At 44.0% G+C, this 21,554-nt stretch overlaps 1 protein-coding gene and 1 long non-coding RNA gene across 4 annotated transcripts; both read left to right on the top strand.

Annotated features, from left to right (window-relative positions):
* The first annotated feature begins 2,849 nt into the window (after positions 1-2,849).
* On the top strand, positions 2,850-5,669 carry LOC117842866 (uncharacterized). 3 transcript variants are annotated; one of them, XR_011897599.1, is made up of 3 exons: positions 2,850-3,833; positions 4,548-4,671; positions 4,905-5,669. It is a non-coding gene; the product is annotated as an uncharacterized lncRNA (long non-coding RNA). The 3 variants fall into 3 exon arrangements; XR_011897598.1 differs by having other exon boundaries at positions 3,336-4,671; positions 4,905-5,208; positions 5,445-5,669; XR_004637574.2 differs by having other exon boundaries at positions 2,850-4,671.
* Positions 5,670-8,479: 2,810 nt separating this feature from the next.
* Positions 8,480-15,547, top strand: LOC117842773 (nonsense-mediated mRNA decay factor SMG7). Its single transcript, XM_034723284.2, has 8 exons — positions 8,480-8,636; positions 9,016-9,117; positions 9,427-10,011; positions 10,106-10,228; positions 11,353-11,582; positions 11,668-13,797; positions 13,964-14,104; positions 15,060-15,547. The coding sequence occupies exons 2-6, from the start codon at positions 9,043-9,045 to the stop codon at positions 13,766-13,768; spliced, it is 3,114 nt and encodes a 1,037-aa protein (XP_034579175.1). The 5' UTR covers positions 8,480-8,636; positions 9,016-9,042; the 3' UTR covers positions 13,769-13,797; positions 13,964-14,104; positions 15,060-15,547.
* The last annotated feature ends 6,007 nt before the right edge of the window (positions 15,548-21,554 follow it).

Raw genomic sequence — 21,554 nt, forward strand, 5'->3', positions numbered from 1 at the left:
CCAAACTCACAAACACATAGTAACAAAGTAACAAAGTCACAAGCAATTTATAACTTATCTTGTTGTATTCACAAACATAAAGTAACAAAGTCACAACACAGTCACACAGAGTCACAGAGATAACAAAATAACATTTTATTGGGAGCTTTAGTGTAATGGCTGCCTCATTAAAAACCTATCTAGGTAAAACTCACCCTTGTGAGAAACCCTAGACAGGAAAAAAGAGTGCAGCCCAGCTCCAATTATAAAGTTCATCACAGTCCAGTACTTAATGTTACAGTCCCATTACATAAATGATAACTAATCAAGATAAAGTTCTTCAAAAGCTTCTTCAAGTTCCTTGTCCTCCACCATGTGCTGCAGCCTTGCTTCTGCAGCCTCCCAGTCTTTGATGCAGGTAAGCATCTCCACCATGTCAGGCTTTAGCTTCCTCCGCCGCTCCTCGATGATCCTGCCAGTCATACTAAAAGTGGATTCTGAAGATATGGTTGAAACAGGAACAGTTAATATATCCTTAGCCATGGTTGACAACACTGGATATGTGAGTTTGTGTTGATGCCACCTGTTCAAGATGTTAAAATCATCATCTAAATGGTTCACTGTGTCACAGTCCAAGTAAGAAACAAGTTCAGAAACATTACCACCTAAAGAACTTGCAGCCTACAGAAGGGCAGTTGCAGATGTATCTCTAGCCATGCTTAGAGTAGCAGCTAGAGTATGCATGCCACCAGCAGAACCAACATCATCATCATCATAAATTTCATCCCAAGCAGATCTTTTCTTACCAGATAGGTGAGGAGGTACAGTCCTCCTCAACCTAACACCTCCATATTTCTCCTCATACTTGTTGTAGACATCAGTAAGTCGAGCTCTAGTGCTAACCTGGTAAGCACTGTAATCTGTACTGGTAAGGGTACCCAACCTCCTGAGCACTCTATTGAAACCTTTCATTTTAGCTCTAGGGTCCACGATGAATGCAAAAGAATAAAGCAAAGGTATGTCCCTCCAGTATTTGTTATACTTGTCTATCATAGGTTGAACCACATGTCTGATGTGAATATCATTAGCATAATTCTTTAAGTGCATAGCAATCTTAACAAGATAATGAATCATAAGTGAAGATGTAGGATAGTACACACCAGACAATGCAACTCTAGCATCATAAAACAGTTCAAGAAATCTTAGCACTTTTTCTGCCATAGCCCAATTATAATCAGATAAAAGCAACTGATCACCTTCAACCCTAGGATATTGAGCAACGATGAAAGTTGTGAATGGGACCTTATGAGGAAACAAATGCTTAAGCATTAGATATGTAGAATTCCACCTAACTTCCATGTCTAGCTGAAACTTTCTAGGCCTAACACCAGTGGCAATGCAATAACTTTTATATGCAGCAATTCTCTGATTAGATGAGTTTAAGAAAGATATTGCAATTCTAAACTTCTCAATCAATGGCTTAAGAGTAGTTAGAGCCTCCTTAACAATCAGATTGATAATATGGCATGCACAACACTGATGCAAGAACAAAGAATTAACTGAATGTGCATTGTCATCCCTATCATCATCCACAACTTCAATACCAAGATATTTAGAAAGAATAGGTCTAAGCTTTTGCATGGCTGAAACATTAGATGATGCATTGTCCAAAGTAAAAGCAAAAACTTTTCAGTCAAACAATAGTCATCAAGCACAGATGCAACACGATCAATAATATTTTGACCATTGTGTGAACAATCAATCAGCCTAAGACCAAGCACTCTCTTCTCTAGTTGCCAATCAGAGTTTATGTAGTGAGCAACAACACTGAGGTAGTCCTCTTTGGCATTACCAGACCAAATATCAGAGGTTAGACACACACAATTAACACTAGCAGATTTCACAATCTCAACAAGCTTAGCCTTGCAATCATTGAAGTATTTTAGCAGGTCTCTAGTGGTGGTTTGCCTAGATACTGCAACAAATTTAGGATTATGGGCAGTTCTAATGTAATCTTCAAGTGCATAAGATTCACCCAAAGAGACAGGAACATCAAGCCTAGCAAGCAGTCTAACAAGTTGAGTACGAGCAACCATATGACAGTACTCCCAATTACGAATACTACCATCAGGATTAAAAGAGATTTGTGATTGAGACATGCGAGTTTTCTCACACCTTCTAGGGCATCTATCCCTATGGCGGGTGAGGTGACCAGTGCCACCACTAGAGCGCCCAAAGTACTCCTTAGAGCAATGGATGCATTTAGCTCCATATCTTACCTTCTTACCTTTCACCATTTTGAATATCTTCTTGAAATCAAGCCACACGGCCGAGGTAGAGGGGCGTGAGCGCTTACCATTGTTCTCTTCCCCGTCCCTGTCCACTTCTTGGTCATCGCAGGGCTCGAGGACGATGGGAGGTTGAGGTCGAGCCACACGGCCGAAGAGCTCCGCGGCATCCTCGCGCATGTCATCCTCGTCATCATCTCCGGCCAACCCGCAAAGCCGCCTCTCTTGGTTCGACCCACCCTGAACCGTCTCGTCGTCGTCGGATCCGGCCATCGTCACACGCCCGCGCCCTGGTTCCTCAACGGCTACACAAAAACAAGAGTTAGGGTTAGGGATAAGAGATCAATTGAGCAAGGGTTAGGGTTAGGGTTTCCTACCTTGATAGCCGGAGCACCGGAGTCGCCGGCGACGTTGACGAAGCACAGATCCAGCGAGACCGACTACGGATCCGGCGAGTTCTAATGCGGATCCAGCGAGATCGACGCGGGGCCGAGACCTGGCGAGGCCAACACGGAGATGACGAGAAGGACGACGCGAAGCGAGAATGCGAGATCAAGAATAGGTGATAGGAGTATACATGGCCGTGCCGTGTGCAAGTGCCGGCGGAGGCCGGAGGTCACCGGAGGGGGAGGAGAAGGGCAGAAGGGAGGGGATCCGGGGAGGGAGGCGGAGAGAGCTGAGAGCTAGAGAGAGAGGAGAGCGAGCGAAGAGAGAGAGAGGAGCGGCGCAAATGAGCTAGGGTTACGGATGGGGGTGCGGGTCGCAGCGGCCTCGCTTATATACGCGCCCCCGCCAACGGTCGGATCGACGGTCGGATGGAGCGGGGGAGGAGGATCCAACAGCTGATATCCGTTTCAGCCGTGCCTTATGCGGGCCGGCCCATTAAGCGTGCCGTGCCCGTGCCGGCACTACGGGCCGAATAAGCGGCCCAGACACGGCACTAACGCCGGGCCATGCCTAGCACTAGCACGATGGCTCACGGGCCAGGCCCTTTTCAACCGTGCTTCTTTGTGTCGTGCTCGGGCCGGCCCATCGTGTTAGTGCCAAATGGAAATCTGTAGCCATGACCCTGCCAGCCCGCCTTGGCTACGCCAGTGGCCGGAGCAGGTTACCTTCTCTCCGTCTCCAACCCACACGCTGCCCGCCCTCGGTCACTAGCGCTTGGTGTTGTGCAGGCCAATCACTACTCACGCTCGGTGTTGTGCAGGACTCAGTAGAACCGAATTGAAGAAGTGCCGGGGTGCCATCTGCGCGTGCGGCGTGCCTCCGCGTCTCCTATGCGCTGGGCCACCGGCCGCCGCTGCCGCACCTCGGCGCCTGCCCACCGGGGTGCCATCTGCGCGTGCGGCGTGCCTGCGTGGCTATGTGCGCTGGGCTGCCGGCCGCCGCTACCGCGCCTCGGCTCCTGCCTGGCCGTGTCTCCGAAGTTCTAGTGATCGGAGTTCTAGCGACTCCGCCGGCGTCTTTGATCTGAAGTGGAGGCCCGTGTAGCCGCTGCTCGCGCAGGCCAATGCCCACGGCTGCCTCGCGCTCCGACGCCTGGAGCAGGAGGACGGGTCGGACAAGGTTACTATTCTTTGTCCCTGCATTTATCCTTTTACTGTAGCACAAGTGTTGTTCACTTGCATAAGCAATAACAATGGCAACTCAAAGCTATAGGCAGTATGAGGTGCTTAGGTTTCTCCTTATGTTCACTCGGTAGATGGATGATTGATGCTTGCGGTTGATTGATGCATATGCAATGTTCATTTGAAGGTATTGGCTATAGTTTAGCTTGAAAGTCATACCAATTATTAATCTGATGCAGTTGTCGGTAGTTTGTCATGGCCTCATAGAAAAGAAGGCTAACTTTCAGATGATTGGTGGTGAAAGGAGTTCTCAGGCTCTTGCGTAGCTTTCACTTTATTCTAAAAAAACATTTAGTAGGCAGCTTCTGCTTTTGCTTTTGCATTATAAGATTTGCTAGATGGTTGCCCAGTGCGTATGGCTTATCTTGGAAAAAGAAAAAAAAAGAGTTCGCAAGTTCTGATTTATTTCGAGCTCTTGAAAGAGGTTTCTTTTTGAAATGGACTTCAGGAGCTTTTTCATAAGAAAGATGTCTGAAGTTCAGAATTTCAGGGTTTTTAAATTTAGTGACTAAGACAACCACGTGCTCTGCTACATATGCAATCCGTTTAAGCTTGTTATCCAATCAGTTTCAGTTCATACGTTTTGTAGACATTCTCAATCGCTGAGGTTATATTCTGAATGCAATGGAAATTCTATTCGTGCATTCATTAGCGTCTTAGGGAGAAGGAGAACTGCGGCCATAAGATGGAACAGTATCAGCAGAGGTTCTTCTACCCATCAGGGCAGTACAATTCAGAGGGGTTTGCTGAATTAGACAGAAAGCTCAGAAAAAGAGGTAATCATAACATTACTTGAGTTTAGATTTAAAATTCAGCAACCATCAATCCTTTATAATATGATTAGCAAGAAATCATATTCCTAAGCTGCTACAAGATTTAGTGCATGTACCTTGGCTCTCTTGAAAAATTTGCAGATAGTTGTCATGCGTGACCATTAAATACCTTCTGGCTGCATGCCAAGAACACATCTCCCTTTTCCCACCTGTGCTTGCACTTTTTTCTGTTTCAGACAATGATTGACTGGCTGAACGACTCTCGACAGGGCCAATGAAACAGATGGACAAGAATATTATCTCAGGATCAGATGTGTGATGCATTGTGTCAGAACTATGGCTGCTGGTTGCTTTAATACAAATTCAATCACCACACCCTTCAATTTGTATTTGCAGTGTTAGATCAGATTGGCAGAATCATTTTCAAGGAATTCTGAACTTTTGGCATTGCCAGCGTCATGCATAACATTTATCGTGAAATCCAAATTGAAGAACATTTATGTTATTCACAAGATTTAGATGAGTAAGGAAGGATGAAAGGTATTTTGATTCATAACAGTTTAGTTTCTTTTGCCATTTGAGCTGGAGTCTTATAGAATGCTAGAATTCTTAGACAATCAAATGTTTTTACTCTCTCTTTCTCTCCCTCCCTCTCGGAGGCCATTCATGACTTCACATGTGTGATCCGCTCACGTTTGCCATACTCTGATCTCTTGCTTGCTTTGTAAAAGCAATCACCATCCTAACAATGGTCTCCTGTTTCCTTTGCATGTCAGATGGACACTGCCTTTGGAGTTGCAGTGGAGATGCCCTGTTGTGTCATTGGGGACGGGTGGGAGGAAAAACTATGGATTGTGCCAATATGGGATTTTGCAACTGCAACTAATCACTCTTCCTTATCTGCAGATTGGGCAATTTTATACAGTAGAGAAACATTGCCTCTGTTGCAAGGAGATTTTGTTACTACTCGGACATTATACAAGCCAATACTTTTTCCTAAACTTCCGTGATGGACATTAGCATCCAGCTTGTGTGAATGTATGCATACATCCATTCTGACATCTTTTAGATGTTATGATTTATGATGCTACTTTTCAAAATAGCAATAGTTTAGAGTTTCGTCATATGTTTTCCCCTTCTTAGTACTTGCAAATATGAGACAGTTTTGAAACTATGTTCTTGATGCGGTGTCTATTATTGCAAGCAGTTAAGAGTTCTATGAAATAAAATAACTGAAGCTTCTATGAAATAAAAGTCATTAAGTGTGGCTTTGGAAATGATTTGTTAAGAAAGGTTATGTCTTCACTATATTGTCTTAATCCGTAGCAATGCACGGACACGAACCTGACCTAGTACTCCTATCTTTACCTATTATTAAAGCAAGTAACGTTTCTACCTGGATTTTTCGTCCGTCGGGCTATTTTTCAAAAAAACCCCTGACATTTCGTGAAATCAACCCGCAGTCCAAATGCTAAACAGATGAGGGGCTCGGGTGGAAAAAAGGAGGGAAGGGAGGGGGTTAAACCGAAACAACGCTTCTGCCACGCATCGCTCGCTCGCTCGCCAAATCAGTCACCCCTCCGTCCGCCTCTATCGGATCCGCGCCCCCGCCACCCACGAACTCGTTAGCGGCCACCAGAGGAGGAGGAGGGCGCGATGGACGACGGCGGGATCCAGGAGGAGCCGCCGACGGTGCGGTTCCTGACGCCGACGCGCTCAGGGGGCTCGCGCTGGGTGGACGGCAGCGAGGTCGACTCGTCTGAGTCCACGTTGTCAGCTGGGGTCCAGCGCAGGCCCACCCGCCGTGCCGGGGCCGGCGGCCCCATACCCCAGCTTGACCACGCCGCCGGGGTCACAGTGGCCCACGCTCGACCTGTGCAGCGCCGTGGCCCCCTCCCTCCGAGTCGCGCCCCGCGTCGGATCTGGATCTGGCGGGAGCGGGCTGCGGTGGTGGAGAGCAGGGAGGGGCAGCGGAAAGAAGGGAGGGGCGGAGCGGGGGAGCCTGGCGGCGGGGAGCGAGTGCGCCTGGGGAACTCCTGGAGCGGCGGGTGAGGCTTCCCGGCGTGCCCGACGGGGTCCAGGACCTCGGCCACCACGCCGGTTACTTCCGCCTGCCACACACACACGACGCCAGGTGAGCAAGGCCTCATTGCCTCTTTGCTCTGAGAGATTAGTAGAATCCCGCGCTCTTAGGTTCTAAAGCTTTGATCTTTTGGTGGGAATTTGCTTTTTTTCCCCTGTATGAAATTTAAATCTCCAACTTAATTAGTAACGACAGTCCAATGCGCTCTTGGTTACTGATGCTTCGATCTTTGGTTGGGAATTCTGCATTGATTTCTGTGGAATTAAATGTGCCAAGATTTGTAACAGTTCTTCAGAGGAAAACAGTTTCGCCATCTGAAATACTAGCTGACTAGCAGTGGAAAGATACGACCTTGCCCCTTTCCATGTCCTAGCTTTGCTTGTAGTTGATGTAAAGAATAAGCCTTATATGAGTTATATCTACGAGAAAACTTCGCAATTCAAACAATTGAGCGTTTGTGTGCTTGTGATTGGTGCTGCAGGATGTTCTACTTCTTCTTCGAATTGAGAGGAAAGAAGGAGGACCCAGTGTTGATCTGGCTCTGGGGAGGGCCTGGTTGCAGTAGTGAGTTGGCCGTCTTCTACGAGAACGGGCCCTTCACCGTTGCAAAATAACATGTCGCTTGCTTGGAATAAGTTCGTACACGGTAAATAATGATATCATACCCATGTTATGATCCCTGTTAGGTTAGGGAAAATCAGTCTAATCACGTAACACCCAAAGTCTGAAACTGAGGTGTTCTAGAGAAAAAAAAGTCTGAAACTGAATGTTACAATTTTTTGATGGAACTAAGTTTGAAGAAGATGTTAAGACCTAGCTATTTCGTCCTCTTCCTCGGTTTCTGATATGACTTGATTTCTGCAGATCTCCAATATCATATTTGTTGAGACTGGTGTTAGCAATGACTTATATGACTTTCTCCATGTGCTACTTATGTATCAAATCCATGGAATGTGTGATTACACCATATGAGTTTGTTCAGTTTATTTTTGAAGAGTACTTGAGGATAGAAACACTGGTTTTAATCGTTTCAGAAAATAAAGAACACACTCAAGATTTTTTTAACCTTTTTACTAATAATAAACCTTAACCCACTAGAGTTTCTTGGAACTCACACGGTGTCTAAATGTGCTGCTGTAGCAAGGATTTAGCCACACCACAGCCCATGCCTGGCTAAACGTGTTCTGATTGATTTTTTTTAGACCAGCCCATGCCTGGCTAAACGTGTTCGCATTGATTTTTTTTAGCCCATCCATCCATAGCTAGCATCTGTGTCCCAACATGGTTCACAGATTGCATCCTTTGGGTCTCATTTGGTTTTTTATATGATTCTACATAACAGATTGCATCCTTTGGGTCTCATTTGGTTTTTTATATGATTCTACATAACTAAGTATAAATTGACAATATTACTAATTGCACTGGCTTCACGACAACATGATAAAAAATATGGTGCGCTATACAACACGATAAAAAACATCGCGTGCTAAGCAACGTCGTTTTACCGTAGCAACGCACGGGCATCTTGCTAGTAAAACTGAAAAAGAAAAAGGTGTCCAAACGCACTGGTGTGGATCCAAATGCTGTGAGGGCTTGATCTGTATGCGCAACAGGTTGTTTCGTTCAAAAACCACGGCCCATGGGCTGCAATAGGAAAACAAAACCAGGAGGGTGTGGGTCCCAGGCCTCAGAGTCCCCCAACCGCCTCGCCTCGCCTCGCCTCGCCGAGGAGGGATTGGAGTCCAACCCCAACACGGCGACGACGCGACGACAAAAAGACAAGGAAATCGCCTTCTCCCCCCTCTTCCTCTCTCGCTCGCTCTCCAATCCCCCACAAATTCCCCTCTCCTCTCTCGCTCCCGTCGCGAGAGCAAGCGACGACCAGGTACGAATTCCTCCCCCGCACTCGCGATTTCCTCAGATTCATCCTCCCCGCTCCCCCGATCGCGAGCTTTCCCCGCCGCGGAACCGTGGATTTGACCCCAGATTTCGCATCCCTTGGCGCCGGGTTAGCCGGGGTTCGGGGAGATCCGCGGATTCGTGGCTGCTCGCCGGGGTTGGGGGGTGGCGGGGTGGGGTTAGACGGGTCCTTAGATTCATCGGCCCTCCGCTTGGTCTCTTGCTGGGAGGGGGATTAGGGTTTGTTTTGCTCTTGCCGCGCACCGGATGCTCTAGTTACCTACCTGCTCGAGGTTGGATTTAGTACTTTCCGGCGTGATGTTTGCTTTCCATTGCTGACTTGAGGGCTCGTAATTTTGTTGCAGGTGCTGAATCCCGTGCGCGTTTGATGGATGATGACTGTTCCGATGGATAGTGCTACCTCCGCCTCGTCCTCGCGGGACCTCGCGGAGCGCCTCTTCAACAAGGTCTCGAGCCCCTTAGTTTCTTGCGTTTCCGTTGCATGTTACAGCTAATACTGCTTTGCCACGGCGGGTTTTTTATGTGGTGGTGGCCAATATCCCGCCTTTTCCGTGATTTGCAGATGGCTTGTGCTACTTGTTGGTGTTATCTGTCATGTTCCGTAGATGCTATATTAGACTTTGGAAGGATGTAACTGTGTCTAAGTCATGTTTTGCATGCATTCTGGTTTCTCCAATGTTGCAAAGAGATACAGTTGATATCAGTCTATGTGAAGCACTAATATATAATGATGACATCACAATGTTATTGTGCAGAACAACGAACTCGAAGATCAGCTCCGCAAGTCCGTGCAGTCCAAACTCCCATCAGATCCCAACACATGGATTCAGATGCGTGACAACTTTGAGAAGATAATTCTTACAGATAATGACTTCTCTGAACAGAATGAGGTAGAGTATCTCCTCTGGCAGTTGCACTACAAAAGAATCGAGGACTTCAGGAGGAGCATTAGTGCCGCAAGCTCGGCTGCATCTCAGAGTGGGAAGAACAATGCCAACCCAGATCGAGTCAAGAGAATTAAATCAGCCTTCAAAAGCTTCCTTTCAGAAGCAACTGGCTTCTATCATGACTTGATGTTAAAGATCAAATCCAATTGTGGCCTTCCACTCGGTTACTTTCCGGAGGGCTTTGAGAATGCTAGCAACTCTGACAAGAAAACAGCTCATTTGAGGAAAGGTTTGATTTCATGCCATCGCTGTCTGATATATTTGGGAGATCTTGCTCGTTACAAGAGCTTGCATGGTGATGGTGATTCTGCTAGTCGTGAATATGCTGCCGCTTCTAGTTACTACAAGGAGGCAGCTTCTATCTATCCTTCCAGTGGCAACCCTCATCATCAGGTATGATCACGTTGCTATATTTGCTCAGTTGATTATTATACTCAATAACTCAGTTTTTTAATGATGGCTGCTGTCCTTTTCTTTGTTTTTCCAGCTTGCTATACTAGCTTCTTACTCAGGCAATGAGGTGGTAGCTGTTTATAGGTACTTCCGAAGCTTAGCTGCGGATACTCCTTTTAGTACTGCACGGGACAACTTGATTATTCTTTTTGAGAAGGTATTTGTGCTATCCTTCATTAACTCTGATCCATAGTTCTTATCATGCTTTCTCATTTTGGTTTGATACCTTCGGTAGAACTTGTTTACTACAGTATGTGAGAATTATCATTTGTTTCCTGACTTGTTTGCCAATCCTTGTATTCTTTACCTGATGATATCTGAATACCAGATGGTTAAAATCATTGTTGGATTTCTGTTTAGCATTATTTTATTATTGCTGTTGATCTAATATGTCCTATGACAATTGGCACTTACTTTTTACAATCGTATATGACAGAGATATAATGAAATGTCACTTGGTTTGCATATTCAGACATGGCAAATGATTTATTTGCTCCTCTGTCCTTGTGAAATCATGTACAACCGTCGGGCTTCGAATGTTTTTTTATGTAAAGCTATCGTTAGAATGTCAGTTCATCTTAAGATGTTTTTTGTTTTATTACTCCAGGCACACAAGAGTGCCAGTTTTATGTGGTCTCCAATGGCTGACCTTGGGCAATAACTTGTATTGTATATGCTAATAGAATTATGTGGAGATAGCTTTTGAGGCATCTATACTTGTGCTTTGTCATATGTAAATCTTATCATTTTGGTTGATATCGATAGCCCAAGGTATCATTCCTTTGTGACTCAGGGAGTAAGCACTAGATAAGTTGATGCATTTGCTCTACTATAGATGAACATATGTAGTTGATAGCTAATGGTGGGATAATTTTCCGATTGTATGCATCCGATAGTCTTGCGTCACTAGTTGTATTTCAATCTCCTAGTATGCTGTCATAAAGAATGTTAAAGTTTTGCTGGTCCATGTAACTTCTGTTCATCAGATCAGGTTAACCGTTATGGCATTATCCTTGATTGTACAGTTTATCATTATTTGTTCATAATTTCCTAGTATCTCCCATCATATTAGCACTACTCTTGAGTAACAGTACCATCAAACAGAGACCAGACATAACAGGTCTAAATTTATGAATGTAGCAATATGACATGAAATGGTGGGCAGGTTAAGGTTTCCTTTTTTCTATTAAAAGAATATATATGTTTTCATCAGCAAATCGACATATGTTTCCAGCTTTGCACTATAAAGTAGAAATAATGATGGTACAACTTCATATGCAGAATCGTCAAAGCTATGGACAGCTGCCAGATAACAATAAAGTTCCCATTGCTAAGATATTACCCCCACGGTCATCTGGGAGGGGCCGAGGACGGGGAGAAGTAAGGTTTCAGCCAAAAGATGTTAATACAGAAACAGTTGCAAGGGAACGGGAGTGCAATATTCCAGATACATTGAAGACCTTCTATATACGATTTGTTAGGCTCAATGGAATTCTTTTCACGAGGACCAGGTACACTCCAGTCCCTTCAACACTCTTCCCCTTTGTGTCAACCTACCTAATTAATAATTCTTCTTTATTTTCTCCTTTCTCACAGTTTGGAAACATTTGGGGAGCTGTTTTCTTCAGTCAGCAATGATTTGCAGATTCTTCTTTCTTCTGGTCTTGAGGAGGAGCTTAATTTTGGTTCTGATGCGGCAGAGAATGCATTATCTGTTGTTAGACTTACCGCCATCCTTATATTCACAGTGCACAATGTAAAGAAAGAACCGGATAGCCAGTCGTATGCTGAAATTGTGCAACGCAGAGTACTGCTTCAAAGTGCGTTTACAGCTGCTTTTGAGTTTGTTGGACGAATTCTCAGGAGGTGTTCAGAGCTTCGGGATGTTGCGTCAAGTTTTTATCTGCCAGCCATTCTGGTCTACATCGAATGGCTGGCATCCCATCCAGAATTGGCTGTTGATTCAGAGATGGAGGAAAAACATGCAAATGCCCGATCTTTCTTCTGGAACCAGTGTATTGCATTTATGAATAAGCTGGTCCTCACGAACCTTGCAGCTGTTGATGGTGATGACGATGAGGCTTGCTTTTCTAATATGAGCATGTATGAGGAGGGTGAAACTGGCAACAGGCTTGCCCTTTGGGAAGATCTTGAATTGAGAGGTTTTTTGCCATTAGTTCCTGCACATATCATTTTGGATTTCTCAAGCAAACATGCATTTGGAAATGTTGGAAGCACCAAGGAGAAGAAAGCACGGGTCCAACGGATTTTTGCCGCAGGGAAGTCACTGCTGAACTTTGTTCAGATTGATCAGTTGAGGATATTTTTTGATCCATCTTCTAAGAAGTTTGTTATGGCCAAGAATCCTCCTGTTTCTAAAGTTGATGCCCCTCTACATGAATCTCCTGATGTTCTTAAAACAAATGCAATTGAAATGGAGCATGAAGCTGCTAGAAGATTTGATTCAGTTTCTGGTATGAGTGCAATTCAGTCGAAAGTGCAGTTGTGTCCTGAAGGAGATGATGATGAAGAAATTGTTTTCAAGCCTACGGCTTCTGAGAAGTTTCCAAAAGCTCCTTCAGACCTGTCAGTTAATGGATACACCCATCCTGTCCCAGTGTCTGCTCCTGGTTGGCCGACCAATGCTAATTTAGCGTCTGTTCAGAGCACTGCATCAATGTCTGCAGCTGGTAATTATAATAACACTGCATCTGTATCAGTTGCTGGTAATTATAACATTAACCAGTCACTTCCCATTTCTTCGATTGGTTGGGCTGTCAATGGTGAGCAAAAGGTGATTCCTAGTGCTGCTTCAAGATTTGAACTCATGCAGCCTGTTGAGGTGCCTGCTTCCAGCTGGACAAGCAATGGTACACAGCATGTTGGTCCTCAGAACACAATTTCAGCTTGCCCAGATGTTGCCTCTGACCTGCGGGTATCTGCCTCAATGGTTCCACATTTCAATAGCCCTGATTATTCGAAATTGCTCAGTGAACAAGAAATGCTCTTGATGAATGGATTGAAGAATATCAACATAACTGGAAATGGTTATCTGGAGCAGAGATTGCAGGCTGGATTGAGTGGTTTACAGTTTATGGGGTATTTACCTCAGATACCTGTTGAATCTGGTGGTAACATTACAAATTTGATACATAATCATATGAAAATAACTGGAGAGACCATCCCCTCTACATTTGATTCAGTTGTACCTTCAATAGCACCATCGGGTGGCGTACCGCTGAAATTCACTGAAACACCACTAGCTGCTTCAAAGAAGAACCCTGTTAGTCGTCCGTCAAAGCCTGTTGGACCACCTCCAGGATTTAATCATGTTACCCCTAAGCGTCAAGACGATTCTATTTCAGTTGAAAAACTGCAGAGCCCACAGGTCGATGACTACAGCTGGTTGGATGGCTACCAGCCATCAATGGATCATGTTCACAATTTGAGAGCTGTTTATCCTGGTGTGAGTGCAAGTAGCACTGCATTCACCACTACATTCCCCTTTGCTGGGAAACAACAGGTCTCTGGGGTGCACCCGCAAGGGGCCATTGAGCAGACATGGCAAGATTTCCACCTTTTTGAGCCTGCAAAACAGAATATGTTCCAAAATTTCCCGCAAAGAAGTCAGCAAAGTGGTCAAATGGCTGAACAAGAGCCAACAAATTCTATCTGGTCCAACAGTTACCATGTGTGACTCGGTATTTTGTACCAGAATGATTGCTGGTAAAGATCCTTCCTTCCAGTTGTCAATTGGTGATTACAATGTTTCAGTATTTGTTATAGCGTGTGGTCTTTTTATATTCTATTTTTTTGGTGCAAAATTTGGTTTACATCTCTGAAGATGTTACCATTCTCACTAGTGTTTTGTTTCGTTTCATTGATTATGTAGGAGTTGCTGGGGATCGTTGGATTAAGTGGCACAGCTTGACCCCCTATTGAGTTCGGCCCATACCTGCAGCCCTCTCATAGTGTTAAATTTCTTTTGAGAATGGTATTCTTTGAAGCATGGCAATGGCTGCTGTTAGGTTTGGTAAGTTTTGATGCCTCAGTTCTATGCAGGCTTTTAATTCGTATTTCCCTATTTTTTGTTCTTTTGAGATGTATTACAACGGGAGATGGCTTATATCATAAAATTGTTGAAAGTTACTTCCTCAGTTGTTTTATTTTATTAATTGCTATTAGATGCAATTCTAATATGCACCATGATTTTTTCAATCAATTTACCTTTAGTGCCAAAAGGAGGTATCCATTCCATTATATTGCTATTATCAACAATTTCTGTGGCATCATATACCTGGAATTGTATCTGATTGTATTAGTTTAATGCCGTTTTAGGGGTTTGTTCGGGGGCTTGTTAATTAGTTATAAATGATATTATTTATCTTTCAATAGTTTATCATTTGCAAAACACATCAGATGCACTCCCTTTGATTTTATATGCTTTGGGTGTGGTTGTATAAGAGTGTAATTACAGTGGACGTACTTCTTTTATTCCTAAACTTTTACCTGCTTCTCTCTTTAGTATGTGGTATAAAGGAGAGGGTTAAGAAAGTGACTGCATTTACTTATGAGAATTGGAGCATCATTTGGTAAGGTATACCATGAAGAAATAAGACAAATGTGATTCTAAATTGACTTGTATCATTATATTTAGAGAGTAGACCGTAGGGCTAAAGGACTTCTTGCAATTGGATGAAATGGGGGGTGGTGGTTTTAATGCTTGAGATTTTTCTGATACAATCGTTTTTGTGAGTACAGGGCTTACATATGCATTTTGCATTCATTGTTGCAAGTTGCAACTTGCAAATTTGGTTAGTGCGTTTTTATTGTTGGTAGCTAGATAAGTTGTCTTTGTGGAACCTTATAATTATGGTTTTGCTAATTTCTTTTATAGATCAAATGTCCAAGTCTTACTCTAAATGAGGTCTGCTTGGGATGTTTGCATGTGGTGCTTATACATTGTTTGGTTGGTTTGCAATTTACAGGGATTGCCATGGTCTTTGGGCCAAAGAGGGAGTGGAAGATGATTGATCTGTTGGCAGTCTGATGGGATGAATTGTATGAGGTCTTAAATGCACAGACACAAAGGTTTGATGAAACAGACTCGAATCCAGTGATTATAGGCACTCTGCACGTACCATATGCTTCATCTCTCATTGGACAAGTTAGCTACCACAAGAACGGTGCGAGTGGATGGTTGTTGGAGCGACTGAAAGGCCATCAAGTGTGGATGTCAGTTGGTTCCGCTATATGCGATCTATCTACGAATAAAAGTTCGAGGAACAACTAGCATGTGTCCTAGTCGTTTCTCAAGTATGATTACTGTGTCGTTTTATGATTTTATCATGCTCTGTACCGTTTGGAAACAACGTGTCGGTCGCACTTGTTGCAAGTTGCAATTAAATATTTGGAACAGTTTGTCATGGTATTTGTGTGGGACCTATATAAATGGTTTCCGTTTATCTTTGTCAAATTGCTTCGTAACTGCCTGTGTTACCGTGGTCGTTTTGGAGAACGATGCCCTGTACTCAGTTTTCAAGAGTTTTGAAAATACTGTACACCGTTTCTTAAAAAGAAAACTGTAAACCCAGTTTTATTGCTCTCTTCAAATTTGCTTGTGTTGTCTCATTTAATCTATATGAAATCCTCTTGGGACTGACCTTAGCGATCGATCAGCTGCACGCGGGATGGTGGTGAACATCTACGCTTGAACGTTTTTTTAACACCTTCGATCTTTTTATGACTATATGGAGTTTCTCAGCTGCTCGAGCTTGAATGGCATTGTCCAGCTCCATAAGTGAATGTCAGAACTACTGACACTGTTTTATAGAAAAAAAAGAGATGTAGAGAAAATTAGCCCTTGTTTACTTCCCTCCAAACTCCCAACTTTGACACTATGCAAAAAGAAGATTCCCCATCACATCAAACTTGCGGTACATGCATGGAGTACTAAATGTAGACGAAATCAAAAACTAATTGCACAGTTTTGTTATACTTTGCGAGACGAATCTTTTGAGCCTAATTAGTTATTTGGACAATAATTCACAAATACAAACGAAACGCTACAGTGTCGCATTTATGGCAAAATGCCAATTTGGCACCTCCCAACTTGGGAAGTAAACAAGGCCTTAACCAAAGATCCATATCCATGAGGAAAGGCATAACCTTCACATCACAGACATTTTTGACAATTCCAATTTACTAGTACAATACCCGTGCTAGAGCTACGGTGCAATTTTACGTAGCAAATCAGACAACCAAACGTTTATTTCCACCATTCACAAGCGTTCTAATATTTGATTATGATTTTTTTCCCATAGCAACGCACTATTTCCTTCTCAATGCAGATGGAGATAAATGAAGTCAAGTGATCTACTAGGGAGTAGGAAATGTAAGAGTACAAATCTAGGCACATATGCATATATCCTCTGATTCTATCCTATGGATATTAGTTATTTAGGATTTGGGTCACATGAAAAAATAACACTGGTTAGAATTGAGTAGGTACAAGTTGCGCAGTTGTGTCATGCATGATTGCAATTATCTTTGGTGGTTTAAGTTGTTAATGTCCTCCCCTTGACATTGGAATATTTCTGATCTAGGCTACATGTTTGAAGATTTAGCCCAATGTTAGCTTATACTCTGAATTTTAGGAGCTACTCCTTCCGTCCCAAATTACAATTCGTTTTGACTTTTCTAGGTATATAGATTTTGCTATACATCTAGAATTCTAGATATATGCTATGTCTACATACATAGCAATAACTATGTACCTAGAAAAGCCAAAATGAATAATAATTTGGGATGGAGTACTAAGGTAGGACCATAATCTGAAAGGTGCTAAGTTCTTCTGACTCCAGAAGTAAATGAACTTGTTAGAAATCACAACGCATTGCCTTGCATATTGATCCTGACATAAGTTTTTGTTTTTAAAATCTAGTTCTTTTATTGTTCGTGTCATGAAACTTCGTTGTCTTTTGGCCCTTCAGTTGTCCTCTGCTGTGTGCAACTGTGCTCTCTTCCCTGATGCATATGCCAAATTGTTTGCTGAGATTCAGAAAACTTATTCACACCAAGTTGCCACACTTCTATGGCAAAATTAATTGTGACGGATTCTTATCACACAATAAAACGCAGCAAGATCAGTGGCGGAACTGGAGAGAAAATTAAAGAGGGGCCGGACAAACATTGCCGGTTCAAGTATTTGGCAATTTGCCCAAATTTTTCATTGTCCACACAAGCGTACAATAGCTAGTCATGACTATAGTAGTTAATTATGCAACTGCAATACCCAAAAGCGAATAGTTTGCAAAAGTGATCAATATATCTTATTCATTTCAGCGCGATTCTTTTAGGTTTTGCCTTGGTTTCCTACAAGGATTTGTAAAATCATCAAAAAATCCCATGATATTATTAGATAAGAAATAAAATTGAAACAATTTTGAGGACATACTGATATGGCTTAGGGAAATAGGACTTGCTTACATTGGTTTGAGTTGGAGGAACATCACAAGCAGAAGGGTTAGCCGTGATGTTGCCTTCCATTGCAGCTATGCCGCCGCGGCCACCGGCTTACCCGTCGTCAATGGCGTAATGGCAGTGCAAGATTCCAGCAGTCCGCAGGCCGCAAGCGACGGGTGACTGAGCGTCGGGCGAGGTTTTAGCGGCGTCGGCATGTTGCGAGATTGGAATGAAACGTCGCATGATGATAAGGTACGCGAACAACACCTGACCAATTAATCTAAGTGCTTACGTGCATTGTTGGGTAGCAAATTGGGCTTGGCCCCTGCGGTCTTTGGCCTGCTGAGTGATGATATGCTTTATGGGCTGACATTTGATAAGGGGTAGTAGATGTTTTTGGTTGGGGGAGGCCATGGCTCCCACCGCCCCCCTCAGTTCTGTCATTGAGCAAGATCAGCGTGTTTTACCTTAAAACATTGGACTTGACATATATATTAAAAATGTGAAATAGCTAAATCTGCATTATGGTATGAAAATGGCTATATGATATCAGTGCTTCTGAATCAGAATCCTTGATATGTTAGCTAACTAAATGGTCAGAGAGGGAAGTTCTTGCTTTATGTGCCTGTCAAAGTGACTCACTATGTATAGACATTGAGTGTCACTATGTGCAGACATGGAGTGACAAGTGAAATTTTTGCAGGCTATTTAGTATTCTGTAACGATGTTTATCTCTTTCCTAGAGCTACACCTGTGGAGTGTGGCTTTTATACTTATGTAAATACACCATGTAATTTGTCTCCTTTTAATCAATAAAATGGATCCAAGTCTTTATGTCCAATGCAATTTGTGGCTTGGTGTGTATTTTGTGACTTTCTGTCCACTGAAATTTCTGCAATCAACAAAGGTTGGAAGATTTGAACCTCAGTCTACCAACATTTGAATCAACAAGCTCCACCGCATCTTTTCTGATTGACTAAATCACCATTCAATAGAAAGAGCTTACCTTCTTATATTAGGAATCAACATTTTAGGAGCTCTGAATAAACATGCCATCTTTGTAGATAACAACATAAAATCATTATTTATAAATTAGAATACTTGTATTGTGTGAAATACTCTCCCATACAAAAAACAACAAAAGGTGGGCAGTGAAGCAAGATACACATAATTAAATTGATTAACACTGGTCAGGCTCATGCCTGCAAAAACATTCAGATTGCCGCCGAAGATTCAAATTCTCACATCACAGTACAAAGCATGAGAGGATCACGATGATCAAATAGTAGACAACAAATCTTTCAGATTGGCATCTCTATTTACTGTTTACAGCATATGATAACCAAGTAATATCAACCCAAAATACTGTATGAATACTGATACTCCAAGAAACTGCACTACTGATGGCACTCAAGTCATAAATTATTCATAAGTTACACAAATCTCTATTCGTTTATATGTGCCATAGCAGCATCCACCAAAGATGCCTCGCACTTTCAGGCTTTCAGCTACAAAGGAAAGAAATCCTTGTCTTTTGAGCATCCCTTTTCTTATATGTGGAATATCATACCAGTTGCCATTGCCATCACCAATTTTCATGATTTCTTTCATGCATACGTGGAGAGTTAAGAAAATTATGTTCGACTGGCTCACTGAATAATCTTTTTTTTAAGAGTCAATGGTGGGCTAAGAATCATTTCTTCAAAGCGAGATTATAAGATCAGGCACCCGTCCTTAGCAATGAGGGGTGGGGAGGGGGGGGGGGGGGGCTCAGATAGGCATTCTCCCTGAATAATCTTCGAAAGCCTAGTCCATGTAATGAAGATGTCAAGTCCATGTAATGAAGATGTCAGTTCATAATACCCTAGAGTACAAGTTACAAAATTGACAGAAGGAAAATCTGTAGTAAAAGAAGCATCGGCGGGGTGGGGACGTGGCATCCGAATGCTGAGACATGTCGTACATACATCTATAGGCCTACCATCTATAAGCCTACCAGAAGGTTTGCACAGTCCCAAATATGAGGTTGGACACTGAGACGCATCTGACATGGAGATCATGGCATAGGACGGCGTGATCTACATGGAAAGACAGGAAGTAGTCGAGGATTAGGAAAGTACTCGTTGTAATATAGTAGGACTTCTCTAGTTGTATCCGACTAGTATTCTTGTAACCAACTGACCAGTAAGCCTATCCCCGTGTATATAAGGCAAAGCAGGGACCCCCTCCAAAGCAATCCAATACAACCAACACACAGGACGTAGGGTATTACGCTATTCAGTGACCCGAACCTGTCTAAATAATGTGTCTGCGTTTACCTTCGAGTTCCTGATCTCATCGAGCCCCACTAACCAAAACACTACCTCGGGCACCCCCCGGTAGGTTGCCGGTCTAAACATTGATAGCTGGCGCGCTAGGTAGGGATCTCGCTGAGAATTTGCTAGCGAACTCGATGGCATAAGTCATCATCAAGCCAATCGTGACGTCCAAAGAGGGTGTGAAATTCGTCTTTAGCTCCTAGGTTTGCATCGTAGATGGTGCTAGAAGCTTCTGCCGCCACATAGCACCAGCCCTGGAGAAGAAGTAGCTAACCATGAAGCTCCAACGCGAAGCTCTGGAGGATCTCATCGAGAATCTCGGCGAATTTTCAATTTCTGACCTAGTTAGAGGCTGGGGGGACGAGTCCGAGTACATCTCGACTTCTTCTGCTAGTTGCATTAACTTGCATGAGCTAGCGCAGCAGCCATCATGTGAGTCGGACTACTCCAAGAGTCGATTCCCATTCGGACTCTGCAACACGGCCACTGTCTTCCAGGTGGCCTTGTCTAGATCACAATTTGATATGGATGAGATCGAGGAGCTCGGCTACTACTTGGATCCGTATGGAGAGACTCCTTTATCAGGTCCGCAACAGGGCCTATTAATCACATCAACTCCACAATGCAGATTCGTCTACCGGTCCAACATGAAGCCACACGCTCTCTCCAGGTATGACGACTCGCGCCTCATCGCCTACCTTGTCACTCTCCTGTACCAGGAGGGAGCTCCTCTATCACCTATTGTAGAATAAGGTGGCTCCACGGAAGTCATCATCTCTAGTTCGGGAAGCATCTCACTAGAGTGAGAAGTCTTCGTTGTCATCGCGGGATAAGAAGCTGAAGAAGACGAAGAGGTGAGGGATAGACACCCACGACGTGAACGTCACCCAGATGATGTCTGGCAAGATGAGCACACTGCTGACGTCGTTGGGAAGAAACTGAAGCTTAAAGAAATCGACGAAGGGTGGGGAACACTGCGAGAGCGGAGCGTCGGCGCCATCTCGCAGTAGATCTACCAATCCAGAATCTGGACAGGGCTTTCGAGGCAGTTCAGACTCACCGTCACCGTACTCCTCTAGCCACCATCGCGTCCATAGACCTCAACACCCGTGCGATGCCCCAGAACAAGTACACTGAGCAGCTGGCTGACCTGGCAGAACTTGCGTACAAGCAACTCGATCACATGAACCCCATACAGTAAGTCCAACCCTCCGGATCCCACAGGAGCCAGCATGGTAGTAGCCATAGGGGTCCTCCCCTGGGGGAGCTGGAGGCGCCAGACCAAGCCAAGACGGTGGCGCCAGACCAAGTCAAGCCGGAGGCAGGAGACCCAGCCAAGTAGTAGCTAAAGGGAGCCGGGATGGACCCTCGGGAGGTCGTGCCCACCGTGGGGGCGCATCGGAATGCCCAACAGAAGACCTTCGCAGCAAAATAAATGCTAGCCACGACGCCCGCACCAACATCGAGGGTCGACACTGCGAGCACGAGCAAGAAGTTGGATAACCAAGAGACAACGTCAACGGGTTCCCCGCCTTCTCCAGACGTGTGAGGAGAACGATTGTACCCGAGAAGTTCAAACCCCCGGGTATTAGCAAGTACGGCGGCAAGAAATACCTAGTGCAATAGCTCCAATGCTACTCGCTGTCAGTCCAGCCAGCTGGTGGAAACAACGACACTAAAGTAGTGTATTTCCCCATCTGC

This window comes from Setaria viridis, chromosome 2 (genome assembly GCF_005286985.2).
Source record: "Setaria viridis chromosome 2, Setaria_viridis_v4.0, whole genome shotgun sequence".
Classification (NCBI taxonomy): domain Eukaryota; kingdom Viridiplantae; phylum Streptophyta; class Magnoliopsida; order Poales; family Poaceae; genus Setaria; species Setaria viridis.

Excerpts from the sequence above, each read along its gene's own strand:
- LOC117842773 (XM_034723284.2), top strand. The coding sequence starts at position 9,043 with ATGATGACTGTTCCGATGGATAGTGCTACCTCCGCCTCGTCCTCGCGG. Across the intron at positions 10,012-10,105 it reads GTGGCAACCCTCATCATCAG|CTTGCTATACTAGCTTCTTA; the intron begins GTATGATCACGT and ends TTGTTTTTCCAG. Across the intron at positions 10,229-11,352 it reads TGATTATTCTTTTTGAGAAG|AATCGTCAAAGCTATGGACA; the intron begins GTATTTGTGCTA and ends CTTCATATGCAG.